The sequence below is a fragment of the Hyla sarda genome, chromosome 1 (genome assembly GCF_029499605.1).
Source record: "Hyla sarda isolate aHylSar1 chromosome 1, aHylSar1.hap1, whole genome shotgun sequence".
In the NCBI taxonomy this organism is placed as follows: Eukaryota; Metazoa; Chordata; class Amphibia; order Anura; family Hylidae; genus Hyla; species Hyla sarda.
Genome location: NC_079189.1, coordinates 46,405,472 through 46,421,087, shown reverse-complemented (window position 1 = coordinate 46,421,087; position 15,616 = coordinate 46,405,472). Strand labels below are relative to the sequence as shown.

Genomic DNA, 15,616 nt, shown 5'->3' with positions numbered 1-15,616 from the left:
TCCAGGGTGCCTTCGGCTGTCCGGGCATGCTGGGAGTTGTAGTTTTGCAACAGCTGGAGGCACCCTCTTTGGGAAACACTGGTCTATGTAGAGGACAGGAGCTTCTTCAGGATCCTGTACAGAACACGCAATGTCCTAAAAAAAAGGAAAATGGAGCTGCCCTCACCTGATGCCCAAAGGAGAAGCTAACCCTGACCCAGGTAAAGAGTGCAGAACAAGTAATACCTCCCTGTACTGTAGGGGGCGCTACCAGATAACAGTCAGTGCATACACTTAAGGAATACAGAGGTTTTACCAGTGAAATGTCCATTCTGAAATATCTTATGAAATAGTTCTTCCAGCCATTGACACGTTTTGCAGATTCCATAGCATTGTATGTTGAGTCTGGTTTCAAGTTACGATGGTCCAGAAAAGACCATTGTATGTTGAAACTATTGTATGTTGAGGCCATTGTAAGTTGAGGGATCACTGTACTTAAAAGTTGGCTAAACACGCCAACTTCGTCAGGAACGGCCAACCCTTTAAAGTTTATAGGAAGCCTTCAGACTCTGTACCGCCAGATGATTTCGGGGGAGAGAAGGGATGGGACATGTCTGATTTGAACTGCATATCAATGCTGTCAGTTTGATCTCCTTGATAAAGCCACACAAATGGCGAAACATGTCGGGGTGTGACAGTTTATTGTTTTAAATGCATCTTCACTGTGTCTGAAATACGAATAATATAAAAGACAGAATAGGCTGGTGAGCCTTCAGATCCGTGCCTGTGGTGCACAGAAGGACACTGTGATTGGTATTTCGAGTACCCACCGATGGTTATAGTGTACTGGCTGACCCTTAACAGACAGCCACATACATATGTGGCGTTAGCACCTCTATCTTACAGCCACATATATAAGTGGCGCTAGAACAGAGAGGTTGTATACAACCATAGTGTGGTTGTCATATGACTACAACAGTAGTGCCTATATTGCCTATCACTGTGATAAGTCAGGGATATTCCCCCCCCCCCTAAATTCAAAAATTATTGTGAATGGGCAAAATAAGCTGAGTAAGGTCTGATTTAGTACCATAGTGGCCAGACTCTAGTCAATATCCATTGGTGGCTACATCTGATACAACCCAGCGGTGACAGTTCTCAGACACCTAGAATAACACAAGTGGATTTGTGCTTTTTTACGTGTGTTTCTCACCTTTTTGTGTTCGTATATATTTAATAAAAGTTTTATTTGTAGCACATGTAATATAGAGGTCTATCTAACCCCCTAGGGTTATATTGTTGTTAGGTTTTATACCTCTACATGTGTTGTTATTTGGCCAATTAGAGTAGTGTGGTGGTGATGTCAGATTTGAACTGCATGACCCAATTGTTCTCAAAAAGGTAAGCTGCCTCCAGACCTGTCTGGCAGCAGCTTACCCCTTCTCTTTTTTTCGGCCATGTGAAACGTTCATGTGTATAGGGAGATAAGATAGCTATTAGCTGAACTAACATTTCTTCGACAGCCAATAAAAAAGGCATATGGCCACCTTAAAGGAGAACTCCAGAATATAAAAATTGTCCCTCATACTGCCGGCAGTAAAGATGTATATACCTTCCTCCGCTCCCCCGGGGCCTCCGGTAACCGTCTCCGGTCTCCGCCGCGATCCTCTTCCTGGTGGTTGGCACGTCATACTGCGCTCAGCCAGTCACCAGCCGCAGTGAAGTCCCGACTCGGCCGGCGATAGGCTGAGCGGCAGTGTGAGAACGCTTCAGGACACAAAATTCTTCACTACACCGGCACCTGCTGCCGGGGCCGGAAACGTCACACTGCCGCTCAGCCTATCGCCGGCCAAGCCGGGACTTCGCTGCGGCCGGTGATTGGCTGAGTGCAGTATGACTCACCGACCACAAGAAGAGGATCGTGGCGGAGACTGGAGCCCCCGGGGGACAATTGCCGGCTGTATGGGGGACAATTTTTATATTCTGGAGTTCTCTTTTAACTCCCATCCATCTGCCTACTACTTCTTGACATTCTACAGACCAGTGTTTCTTAAAAAGGAGGGGTAGTTGTAAAATAGTAACATGTGACTGCAGGATCTGACTACACAGTTTTGTTTTGTAGTCTGTAACCATGGCAACTCACAGCTCTGCATGGAAACTGTATATACAAAATGGCAGACATACTAAATGGAAATACTTTCAAACAATCAATCCAATGCGTATGATCATTGATAAATATACATATAAAATACTTTTTAGCCAATATCAATCTAAGAATGTCCACACATTAACAAGTCAAGTTTAGCTTTATTGTTTTGGTAAAAGTTACGATCGCCGAGTTAACAAAAGCAGAATGATAAATCGATTTGGTGTCTATCCCACAACTTCCCACACCAGCAGCACAGGTCAGGTAAAAATTCTTAAAACCAACTCAAACCAAACCATTCCTCTAACATAAATCCAACTACACCATGAACAAAAAATCTGTGGAATGCAAATTCAGCAGTATAAAAATGTAAGAAAAGTCAGCTTCACTTAGATTTCAAAGATAGTTCTTGCTATAAAACTATATATATATGTATATATATAATGTTCAATAAGAAAATTGTTAATTCAAAGTCTACAACAGATACATTTCATAAAAACCTCAATAAATTATATATATATTTATATATTTATAATTCTTAGTGACAGTTCAATCCATGCACAGCCTTGCATATTCTTATTCCATTACTGGGGGTGGGGAAAGTATGAATGGGTTAGGTATTTGGAATGTACACACAGCAGAAAGATGTAAGAAAAATATTTCTATGAAAAAAAAAAAAGTGAAAAATAAAAATAAAAATGTGAAAACACGGCCCCTTCTACAATATTTGCCTGCAACAAATGTAGAATCTTCATCAACCAAGCCTGTAAATGGTGCAAAAGTCTATTCATATAGTTCTGTGCGTTCTAACAAATTTGGCACTCTGGTAGTGTCTATGTGCGGTATAAAAACAAAAACAAAAAATTATATATATCCTGGAATCATAGACAGGCTATGGAAAAGTAAACCGCTTTAGAGATCATATATAAATGCTACATTTCTCGTGTACACCTACATCATTTTATACCATTAATGGTTTAGAAAAAAAACAAATAGATAAGAAAAAAAACAATATAAAAAAAAATAAAAAATTAAATAAAAATCAGTGTCTGGTTTTAAGGAAGAATACAAAAAGAAATTCACATTTAAGGAAGGAAAGAAGGAACAGGGGTCCTTAGGTAGAACACATTTTGAACAAAAAAGTTTTTTTTGTACTTATTTTATAAAATTTGTTTATTGCAGGATAGTAAAATTCAGGTGTTTTAATATTTATTTTTTTTTTGTTGTTTTTTTTCGCAATGCAGTCCAAGATCAGAAAAATAAATTACTTCAACATGTTCAACATGACCTTGCGGGGAAACTTCTCGAGTAGTTGTGTACGACATGAATATCCGCAGCAACATTCAGGAAGAAAATCCTCCATGCAATGTGACAAATCGCATATTTTTTATTACTTTTCTATTGACCAGCAATCACTCCCATTTTTTTGAAAAAAAAATAAAATAAAATAAAAAATAAAAAAAATTTAAGAAAAAAACAAAAAACAAAATTGTGACAAAAATTAGATAAATATAAATTAGAGTATTTTTTTTTTGAAAGCCGTTGTAAATAATTTCTCTCTGCTGCGCTGTCCTCTTCTACCAAACAGCAAATATATACATATACATACAATCATATAATGCAGCTAAAAGGACTATACATTTTGTACATTTTTGAAACTTTTTGGATAAACATTACAAAAAAAAAAAAAAAAAAAGGCAAAATAGAATTCTTCTCTGGACTGTTAATAAGTTAAATGTGAGATCTGTGGAGGCATGGTGCAAAGCTAGGCCTAGGGTAAGCATGAAGGGTTCATATAGGTTAATAACGTCTATAAATAACTTTACAAATATACAAGGTTAACAAAATAATTTTTTTTTAAACAAATTGACATTATAAAAATTATATTATTGATGAGATCAGTGTCTTTCTAGATTGCAATGCTATTATACCGGGAACGATAACACTTTTTTTTTTTCTTCTTTTAAACATTTTTTTTTTTTTCTTATATACATTTATGTACGTATGGGAATTTACATTATATTTTGTAACACACTATTTGGAAGTAGACTTAGACTGAACAGTCTGCTTTTAAGTATCTGAGATTGAGTTAAAAAAAAAAGGCAAAAATAGTCTTGATTTACCAAAAAATTATGATTTAGAATGTTTTACAGTAATATATCAAAAAGATTTTACAACTTTAATTTAGATACAAAATGTTTGGGTAAAGCAGCAATTTTTAAAAAAATTCCCAACAAATTGTGGACATTAAAAGGCAAATCTGGATCAAACATTTTTTTTTAGGATTTTACTGCAGTTCTGCCGAATTTATTGTGGATTCTTACTTCTCCATTCAACTCTTTGGTGAAAATCGGCAACAACCTTTATGGAAATAAAGTTCCTGTCCAACTGACTATTAAGGGGAAAAGTGCAGACAGTCAACCCAATAAGTCATATACCTACCGTATTTTTCGCTGTATAAGACGCACTTTTTATTCCCCAAAACTGGGGGGGGGTAAAAGTTGGTGCGTCTTATACGGCAAATACACATTAAAACCCTGTCCTATCGGGTCGGTCCCTGCGGCCATCAAAGGCTAATACAAGACATCACCGATCGCGGTGATGCCCTGTATTAACCCTTCAGACGCGGTGATCAAAGCTGACCGCCGCGTCTGAAGCAAAAGTGACACTAAACCGGCTGCTCAGTCGGGCTGTTCGGGACCACCGCAGTGAAATTGCGGCATCCTGAACAGCTTACAGGACACCGGGAGGGACCTTACCTGCCTCCTCGGTGTCTGCTCCGTGCCGGGATCCCCTGCATGGCCGGCGCTCTCCATCGTCGTCATCATGTCGTCGTGCACGCCGTCCCGTCATCCAATAGGAGCGGCGTGTGTAGCGGCGTGAGTAGCGACATGATGGTGGCGATGGAGAGCGAGGATACCGGGCAGCAGAGACGTTCCGGAGCGACGGGGACACCACGGGGACGCAGCGACAGCGATGGAGGGAGACATCCAGGGCAGCGGTGACGGTCCGGAACGGCGGGGACACGTGAGTATTACCTCCTATACCAGTGGTCTTCAACCTGCGGACCTTCAGATGTTGCAAAACTACAACTCTCAGCATGCCCGGACAGCCAACGGCTGTCCGGGCATGCTGGGAGTTGTAGTTTTGCAACATCTGAAGGTCCGCAGGTTGAAGATCTCTGTCCTATACTTTACAGTGTATTTGGTTTAGAATCTTTATTTTCTGGATTTTTATCCTTTAAAATTGGGTGCTTCTTATGTGCCGGAGCGTCTTATATGACGAAAAATACGGTATATTCCAGGAATAGGAAAGCATTTTTTTTAATGCTGACCAAAGCTTTTCTTTAAAGACAACTGTATAGACTTTATTATTTTTTTAAGCCCTTGCTGAATGTCATGGGTCGGGTGAGGGGAATATGGCGCAGGCCCGCATCAATACTGCTATTAGATTGCTTAAAACATTAAATGACGGTAAACCCTGGTGTCTAGTGGTTCCAGTGTAAGTTTTATCGTATTGTAAACTCCGCACACAATTATTGCGCAATTTCATATATTTTTTTTTTTCAATTTTGCCCTACCTTTAATTTTAATTTTTTTATTTTTTGGGCTTGGTAAAGCATATTATGATAAAATAAAGTGCCAATGAAAACTACAACTTGTCCCACAAAAAAATAAATAAAATAAAAAGCCCTAATACAACGTTGTCAGTGGAAAAATAAAAAACTTTACGGGTCTTAGAAGGTGAGGAGGAAGAAAACGTAAGGCACAAAATAAAACTTTGAGGGGTCGTGAAGGGGTTAATAAATCAGCCATTCCCCCCCCCCCCCCCCATATTTTCCTTAACATGTGCTTTCCGGTCTGTTACAAGTGCTCGAGTGACTCATAATGGCGATAGGAAGGCAGTTGTCCTAAAAATGGGGCAGGTGACCAAAAACAAAAAAATTTAATAAATAAAAATATGGATGTGTTTTTTTAAAAAGGACAGTGGGATGTCCTGCTGCTCAGATACCCAAAAGCAGAAAAGTTTTTAAGTTGTACCCCAAAAACATTCAACATATTGCATGTAAAAAAAATTAAAAATAAAAATAAAAAACAAAAACAAAAAAGAGAATTTTTTTTTTTTGCAGTGTGTTCTGATGTTGCGGATTCTCTTCTAGCATCGCAGGCACAGATTGGTCGCTCATCAGCACTAGAGGTCACAGCACCAGGATCCCTAGTGTTAACATTCTTCTTTTCAAATATATAAATTTTAATATATATTTCTCTTTTCTTCTTCTCTATATCTTGGCACATGATAAGTTCGTTCAGGCCAAACAGTGCTTCATGACTTTGTATACAGCAAGTATTTTATACGGCTCAAAAACAAACAAAAAAATCATCCTTGTAATGACCGGGCAGTCCCGTCCATATGCCTCTAGTCTACATTCCTCCCGGGTGTTGTTCCGGCTTAAAAAGTCATGTTCTGATGATGCAATTATATTGCTGGTGCTTAGGAAGACAGACCTCATCCGGAAGAATATCGTGTGCAAAGACTGAATCGTCCCCTGATGAGCAAGTGCTGTGACTATCCTGGCACGCTGGTGAATACTGTTCAAATGGCACAGAGAGGTCGAGGTACTCCTGAAATGTACAAAAGATAAAATAGATTCAATAAAAAAAAATAATAATAATAATTAAATTCAATGAAAATCGGCCACTAGGTGGCAGTAGGCTATTGCTGACTAATAAAGCTATACAAAGTAATAACAATAAATATACACACTAATATAAATATATATGTATATATACACACACATATATATGGATACATGGAGGGGGTGTGTACCGATAGGGATCTCCTGATACCATTTTATAGTACCGATACTAGCCAATACCAATTACCAATACTTTTTTCAATGTCATGTGACAGTTTTTTTTTGTTTTTTTCCCCTTAAGGGTACGTTCAAATGGGTGGATCTCCGGCTGAAGGACCGCTACGTTGTGCCTTTAGATGTGCCTGCTTGGAGCAGCAATACACCGCTATGACCACACACACGCACATGACGGTATCAAGGCGGCTTGAGGCCTAGCTCATCGAATACACCGCGCATGCGCGACGGCTCGCACATCGCTTCAGTGTGTCTGCTCGTAGCGGCATAATGCAGCTTCGAGCAGGCACATGTAAAGGCAGCATGTAGCTGTCCTTCAGCAGTGGAAAATACACTGTGGATCCACCCGTGTGAACGTACCCTTAATGGAAAAAAGGGGTGTTTCTTTTTTTTTTATAAAGAGAAATAGCTTTTTTTTATATATATAAAAAATAATAATATATATACACACACACACACATACATATATATATATATATATATATATATATATATATATATATATATATATATATACATATACACACACACACACACATTATATATATATATATATATATATATATATATATATACATATACACACACACATACACATATGTGTATGTATATTAGTAATACACAGTAAAAATTATATATAATAGTAATACACAAAATATTACAAACTAAAATAAATACAATAAAACTATATATATATATATTTTTTTTTAAATCTGCTAACTTTCCCAGTTCTTCCTCCCGTCAGAAAAACTAATTCTTTGGTGATTTGTATTTTTTTTTTTTTTTATCAGACAGTATTGAGGGCTGATTGATCAAGAGGAGCTAACTGTTCGGGCAAAGTAATGCGCAGGGCAGATTTCTAAGTCACGTCATTCATTCGCACAAATTGCTTCAATTACGAATAAGAAAACAAGGTGTCCCAGTCAGTGCACAGACGGTCTTTGTGTAGTGGAGGCTGGGGGGGGGGTTCTATGATGGGGGGGCTGCAGCATACCTCCACACACACTGTAGAAATTTTACAGTGAGCCATGAGCAAGTAATGTTGTGGTAGGGTAATGCAGGTAGTAGGATCAGTGCTAAGTACATATACTATACAGTAGTTAGTTGTTCCCGACAAGGAAACATTGATAGTTATACTCTGACCACTCAGTGAGGGGGTCTAAAATATAATTTTTTTTTTTACAAGATCATAGGTTCTACACTAGAGATGAGCGAACTTACAGTAAATTCGATTCGTCATGAACTTCTCGGCTCGGCAGTTGATGACTTTTCCTGCATAAATTAGTTCAGCTTTCAGGTGCTCCGGTGGGCTGGAAAAGGTGGATACAGCCCTAGGAGACTCTTCCCTAGGAATGTATCCACCTTTTCCAGCCCACCGGAGCACCTGAAAGCTGAACTAATTTACGCAGGATAAGCCATCAACTGCCAAGCCGAGAAGTTTGTGACGAATCAAATTTACTGTAAGTTCGCTCATCTCTATTCTACACCAAAAAGGTTCAGAAAATGCATTTTGAATTATTCTAAGTAACTAAAAGTTCTGTTTTGAACTTTTAGTTAATGGACAGTGGTCTTCCGTTCAGGGGCTGTCCATTAAAGGGGCACTCCCGTGGAACTTTTTTTTTTTTTTTTTTTTTAAATCAACTGGTGCTAGAAAGTTAAATAGATGTGTAAATTACTTCTATTAAAAAAAATCTTAATGTTTCCAGTACTTATTAGGGTCTGAATACTACATAGGAAATGGTTTTCTTTTCGGAGCACAGTGCTCTCTGCTGACATCTCTGTCCATTTTAAGAACTGTCCAGAGTAAGAGGAAATCCCCATAGCAAACATATGCTGCTCTGGACAGTTCCTAAAATGGACAGAGATGTCAGCAGAGAGCACTGTGGTCATGATGTCAGCAGAGAGCTCTGTGTTCCAAAAAGAAAACCATTTCCTCTGTAATATACAGACCCTAAAACGTACTGGAAGGATTAAGATTTTATTATAGAAGTAATTTACAGATCTGTTTAACTTTCTGGCACCAGCTGATTTAAAAAAAAAAATTTCCACGGGAGTACCCCTTTAAGATGACCATACAAGTGGGCTGTACGTTCATTCTGTTAACAGTTTTCTCCTGAATTCCCTATACACATAGATGTTGATGGTTCCTCTATGGGGAGGGGTAAACCGTAGCCAGACCACTCTGGTGTAGTTTATCTCTCCCAGAACAATACGCCATACACTTTAGACCATTGTCTCCCAACCGGGGTGCCTCCAGCTGTTGCAAAAATACAACTCCCAGCATGCTCGGACAGCCGAAGGCTGTCCGAGCATGCTGGGAGTTGTAGTTTTGCAACAGCTGGAGGCACCCCGGTTGGGAAACAATGCTTTAGACAGTTGGCCGAACCTGATGAAGTCGGAGGGTTCGGACGACTTTAGTCTAAGGTGTATGGGCAGATACAAAGATAGTCTCCCACTTTGGATGACCCAGCATGTCTATATATAGGGACATAGGGGGAGATTTATCAAAACCTGTCCAGAGGAAAAGTTGCCCAGTTGCCCATAGCAACCAATCAGATCGCTTCTTTCATTTTCCAGAGGCCTTTTCAAAAATGAAAGAAGCGATCTGATTGGTTGCTATGGGCAACTCAGCAACGTTTCCTCTATTAATTTTTTGATAAACTTCCTCCATATAGTCTATGGGTCCTAATGAGAATTCTGTAGTACCTAATTTCTCCTGTAGTGGAGCTGTAGGCAAATCTATTACTTGTTGCCAGTTTCTTCGACAGATAAAAAGCTGTTTGGGGGGGGGATATCCCGGGATACCCTGGGATCAATTTATTGTTCAAACACATCAAGGGATTTCCCAAAAGATTCACTTCAAAATGAAATCTTTAGAGCACCCTGATTAGAGTTGAGAAAACTTACAGTAAAATTGGCTCCTAGCGAACTTCTCAGCTCGGCTGTTGATTACTTTAGTCTGCATAAATTAGTTCGGCTTTCCAAGGGCTCCAATTGCCTGGAAAAGGTGGATACAGACCTAGGAAACCTAAGACTGTCATCCTGGATTTGTCCAGGCAACCAGAGCCCTTGGAAAGCTGAACTAATTTACGCAGACTAAAGTAATCAACAGCCGAGCTGCGAGGTTCGCTACGAGCCAATTTACTGTAAGTTTGCTCAACTCTAACCCTGGTCAAGGGATTTCCCAAAAGATTAACTTCAAAATGAAATCTTTAGAGCACCCTGATTAGAGTTGAGCGAACGTACAGTAAAAATGGCTCCTCGCGAACGTCTCAGCTCGGCTGTTGATTACTTTAGTCTGCATAAATTAGTTCGGCTTCCCAAAGGCTCCAGTTGCCTGGAAAAGGTGGATACAGACCTAGGAAACCTAAGACTATCATCCCGGACTTTTCCGGGCAACCAGAGCCCTTGGAAAGCTGAACTAATTTACGCAGACTAAAGTAATCAACAGCCGAGCTGCGAGGTTCGCTAGGAGCCAATTTACTGTAAGTTCGCTCAACTCTAACCCTGGTCTAGAAATCTACACAGGTGCTGTACAGTTCCGATAAACCAAGGATGGTCACCAGTAGAGTCTAATGCCAAAAATGAATGGCACTCTATAACAATGAAACCGCTTTCAATGCCTAGACTTCAACAAAAGTAGATCTAATACCCAGTGCTACTCCACTGAAGGGCACAGGGATTTACTTACATCAGTAGAAGTGACAGTAAGAGCACGGTCTAAGTCTTCAACAAGCTGCTTGAATGTTGGTCTTTGTGATGGGACAGCATGCCAGCACTCTCTCATGATCATGTAGCTGAGGAAAGGAGAACATAGATTATCCACAAATAACTGACCGTCCAAGAAGCTTACGATCAAGTCCAGTCCCCAACAGAATGCTAGTGGACTTCTCATACTAGTAAGATGGTCAAGGTCAGTACTCTTCCCTTTATCCCTCTAAACGAATGCCGTTTAAGATGATAATTGTTTAAAGGGGTACACCATTGGAAAATTTTTATTTTTTAATTTTTTAAATCAACTGGTGCCAAAAAGTTACAGATATGTCAATTATTTCTATTAAAAAAAAATCTTAATCCTTCCAGTACTTATTAGCTGCTGAATACTACAGAGGAAATTCTTTTCTTTTTGGATTTCTTTTCTGTCTGTCCACAGTGCTCTCTGCTGACATGCTGCTCTGGACAGTTCCTAAAATGGACAGACATATGTTTGCTATGGGGATTTTCCCCTGCTCTGGACAGTTCCTGATACGGACAGAGGTGTCAGCAGAAAGCACTGTGGACAGACAGAAAACAAATCGAAAAAGAAAATAATTTCCTCTGTAGTATACAGCAGCTGATAAGTACTGAAAGGATTAAGATTTTTATAAATAGGAGTAATTTACAAATCTTTTCGGCCCCAGTTGATTTAAAAAATAAAAAAAAATAAAAAAAAAGTTTTCCACCGGAGTACCCCTTTAAGGGGTATTCTATTATTAAATAGTGTCTGTTTGTGGGGGATCTGACCGCTGGGGCCCTGCAACAATCTCCAGAACAGGGCCCTTCACTCCCCACTAAGTGCTCCAGCTCTCACTTTTAGAGACAAAATGGTCTTGGAAGGAATGGCTGGCTTAAAGGGTACATCTCATCAAAAAAACTTTTGATATATTATAGATTTATGTATGCAGAATAACTTTACAATTGCATGTTATTAAAAAATATGCTTCTTTCTATTTAATTTTCCACTTTGAAGAAATGACCACTAGGGGTCTCCCTACCATTCCTGGCAGCAACCATTTCAGACTCATGCTGGAGTCCTAAACACTACGAGCTGCCAGTCTGCTTTGTTCACAAAGGAGAACACTCAGAGCTGTTTGGCTGTGAACAAAGCAGGCTGGCAGCTCTGAGTGTTTAGTAGGGGTGTGAATCGCCAATAATTTGGCGATTCGATTCGAATCGCGATACCAGGGTGGCGATTCGATATATCGCAATATATCGCGATACTGTCATGTTGGTGATATATCACGATATATCGCGATATTCCCTATTAAAAGCTTGGGAAAACTTATTCTAGCTGAGAAAGAACAAGATCCCGCGAGAGTTGTCCTGTGAGTGCGTACGTTCTCCTTCCTGTTTGTTCTGAGTCTGTAGTCTCGCGGTAGCAGCCTGCGAGTGGGACAGAGCTGATAACAGGTACACTGCCAACTAGTGGTCAGGAGTTTAAGTGTTATAAAAAAAATAAGACAGACAAATAGGACTGTGACTCTGAGTGAAATACAGTAAATGTTAATTATAATAATTTATTTAAAAAAAAATCGATTCTCAGAATTTTAAAATCGATTCAGTATCGCGGAACAAAAAATCGCGATATAGATTTTTTTTTTTACATCCCTAGTGTTTAGGACTCCAGCATGAGTCAGAAATGCTTGCTGACAGGACTGATCGGGAAAAATACAATAGAAAGAAGCATATTTTTCATTAACATGCTATTGGAAAGTTATTCAACATTCATTAATCTAAAATATATGGTATATATAATATGGTCAATGGCTGAAGTGATGTCCTGTCTCAGCTGGTGATTGACTGATTGGGCCGTCATTGCTGAGACTAGTTAATCTGGGAAGGTGGGGGTCAAAGCGCTCAGGGACAGGGGCGTAACTATATGGGGTGCAGAGATAGCAGTCGCAACAGGGCCCTGGTGCCTAAGGGGGCCCCAAAGCACATCTGCCCCATAAGAGACCAGTATTATAAATGGCACATGGGGCCCTGTTGCAGATTTTGCATCGGGGCCCAGAAGCTGCAAGTTAGGCCCTAAGATTGCAGGGGGTCCCTTGGTCACACCTCCCATGATCACACACTTATCTCCCATCATGTGGATAGTAGATATAAAAATGGAGACTCCTTTTAGCAGGAATGTCCTTGCTTTCCAACTTGCAGCACCTCCTTAGACAGGAGGCATTATAGAATTAAAATAAAACTGGAAATAAGGCCCCTCTCTACAAGGGGATCCATTTTTTTTTTTAATCAGCTGGTGCCAGAAAGTTAAAAACAGATTTGTAAATTACTTCTATTTAAAAATCTCAATCCTTCCAGAACTTAGCTGCTGTATGCTCCACAGGAAGTTATTTTCTTTTTGAATTTCTTTTCTGTCTGACCACAGTGCTCTCTGCTGCCACCTCTGTCCATGTCAGGAACTGTCCAGAGCAGGAGCAAATCCCCATAGCAAACCTATCCTGTTCTAGACCGTTCCAGACATGAACAGAGGTGTCAGCAGAGAGCACTGTTGTCAGACAGAAAAGTAATTAAAAAAAGAAAAGAACTTCCTGTGTAGCATACAGCAGCTGATAAGTCATGGAAGGATTAAGATTTTTAAATAGAAGTCATTTACAAATCTGTTTAACTTTCTGGCACCAGCTGTTCTTAAAAAAAATGTTTTCCACCGGAGTAACCCTTTAATAGCATAACTCTCAAGTCAAAAAGGCAGATGAAGACATCAGTCCAGATACTTACAGCTCATGTGTGCAATTGGCTGGCTTGTCCATCCGATGACCTTCTTTTAAGAGCTTAAACAGTTCCTCTACTGGGATCCCAGGGTATGGAGAGCCCCCCAATGTAAAGATCTCCCAGAGAAGCACTCCGAATGACCATCTGGGAAAAGAAAGCATAGAAGAATAAATAAATGAATATTCGCAAGGGATTCTGCAGCAGAATTCATTGTTGGGGAGAAGGGTGTAGGACATTCATGTGCGGCCATGCACGGCTAACACTAGTAGAACTAATTGCCTGGGCCATTTTACTTGTTTAGTAGGAGATCTCGCTGCCGATCCCGCTCATTTGCAATATAAAAAAAAAAGAAATGCCGGGGACCACGTCTATAACTAAAACGAGTATTTAATCACGCCAATGACAGCTCATCCATTAGCCCCCCCAACGCTTTTGTAAAGATTTCCACTGAGGCCGATGAATGGAACAAATCAAATGATTCATGCACAAACTGGCCATGCTGGAATACAGCGCTGCAGGGCATGGATAGAGCAAAGCCGACCTGTTGCTTACAACTAGAGGTATGGGAGCGGATCTGGAAAATAATTACAGATAAGGCACCTCCGGAATACATCAGAGCCAAGAGCTACGACTGCCGACAACTATATAACAACAGGTAAGTGGTGTGAAAATGGCTTCCTACTCTGTATATAAGTGCCCATCACCCCTCTGTATGGACCCAGACCATGGTTATTATCAGGGCAGGCCTAATTCTGGATGACACCCCATGTGGCACCCTCTCTGAACACCTCCCGCTATATGGTCTATAGGCGGAGTTGAAGTTTTGCAACATCTGGAGGGCCACAGTTTGAGACCACAGGTCTATAGGTTCTACACAATAAGGTGGCCATATTATACATGTAAACACATACAATTGCTTTAAGAGCAATCATACATAGCATTGACTATAAAAACTATACACTGTAGTAGTAGCAGCAGTAAAGTAAACCGCCATACAGTGCTCAAATAGAAACCCACACAAGGTACATGCCACTAAGCTCAGTTTTCGTGTTGTACTGTTGTACTTGCCCAGTTCAGGAGATTTGGATACAGATACAACAGTGAATCTCCAGTATACTCCAGTATTATTTGTGAAACTTCGTAGATAAAACCGCCTGTTGTCTTTATCACTATTTACAGACATTACACTCAGTTGCCATGGTTACATGGATAATTCGGCAAGAAGTACATTACGTAGCTCTACAGCAAGAAAACGACTAATTCAGTCAATTTCCCAGTTCGGTACTCGCAATTCTGCTAGCACACCTTTCGAAAGGTGGCCTTACACATTAGATAGAAGTAAGCTGAGCAAGAGCTCGTCTGATGAACAATAGTTTGGCAGCCGCGCACATTTTAGTGCATATTGGCCCTTATGGTTGTTCAGACCGGTCATACATGATCACATGCGATGTTTGGCTCAGGACGAATGATCTTTCTGGGAACGCTCAGAAAACATTCTTTCCTGAAAGATTGTTTTATGGATCAAAGATCTCTCCTTAAAAGGGGTACTCCCCCCCCATGACATCTTATCCCCTATCCAAACGACCCCCGCGATCTCCCTGCTGCACCTGGCGTTCGTGTAAAGCATCGTGTGCAGCGCCGGAGGCTCATGACATTGTGGCCACGCCCCGCTTGTGACATCACGGCTACGCCCCCTCAATGCAAGTCTATGGGAGGGGGCGTGACTGCCATCACGCCCCCTCCCATAGACTTGCATTGAGGGGGTTTGGCAGTGGCGTCACGAGCGGGGTGTTACTGTGATGTCACGAGCCTCCTCCCCGCATTGCCAGAGCGAAGTTCGCGCCATGCACCGGATGACTGGGGTGCCGCAACAGAGATTGCGGGGGTCCCCAGCGGCGGGATAAGATGTTTAGGTGCGGAGTACTCCTTTAACAAAAGAACTTTTATCCAACTTTTGGCAAAAAATTTCGGACTTAGTTGACTTTTTTCCAGGTGATGATAGTGACGCTACAATGACAAAACCCTATTGAGTATTCTAAATATTGTGTATTTTTATTTTGGATAATGCCAAGACTAAGGGTACTAGAGACCCAAAATATGTTGTTGTAACGGGTCCTGTTTTCTAGGTTGCTCAAAGGATA

At 40.4% G+C, this 15,616-nt stretch overlaps 1 protein-coding gene across 6 annotated transcripts in view; it reads right to left on the bottom strand.

Annotated features, from left to right (window-relative positions):
- Positions 1-2,272: 2,272 nt before the first annotated feature.
- The window catches only part of FGFR3 (fibroblast growth factor receptor 3), a 118,733-nt gene continuing 105,389 nt past the window's right edge, over positions 2,273-15,616 (bottom strand). For all 6 annotated transcript variants that reach the window (XM_056554912.1, XM_056554916.1, XM_056554925.1 and 3 more), the window contains 3 exons: positions 13,482-13,619; positions 10,687-10,792; positions 2,273-6,747 (listed from right to left, as the gene is read on the bottom strand). In XM_056554912.1, coding sequence (XP_056410887.1) covers positions 6,583-6,747; positions 10,687-10,792; positions 13,482-13,619 — 409 coding nt within the window. In that variant the 3' untranslated portion in view covers positions 2,273-6,582. The remainder of the gene's footprint in view (positions 6,748-10,686; positions 10,793-13,481; positions 13,620-15,616) is intronic.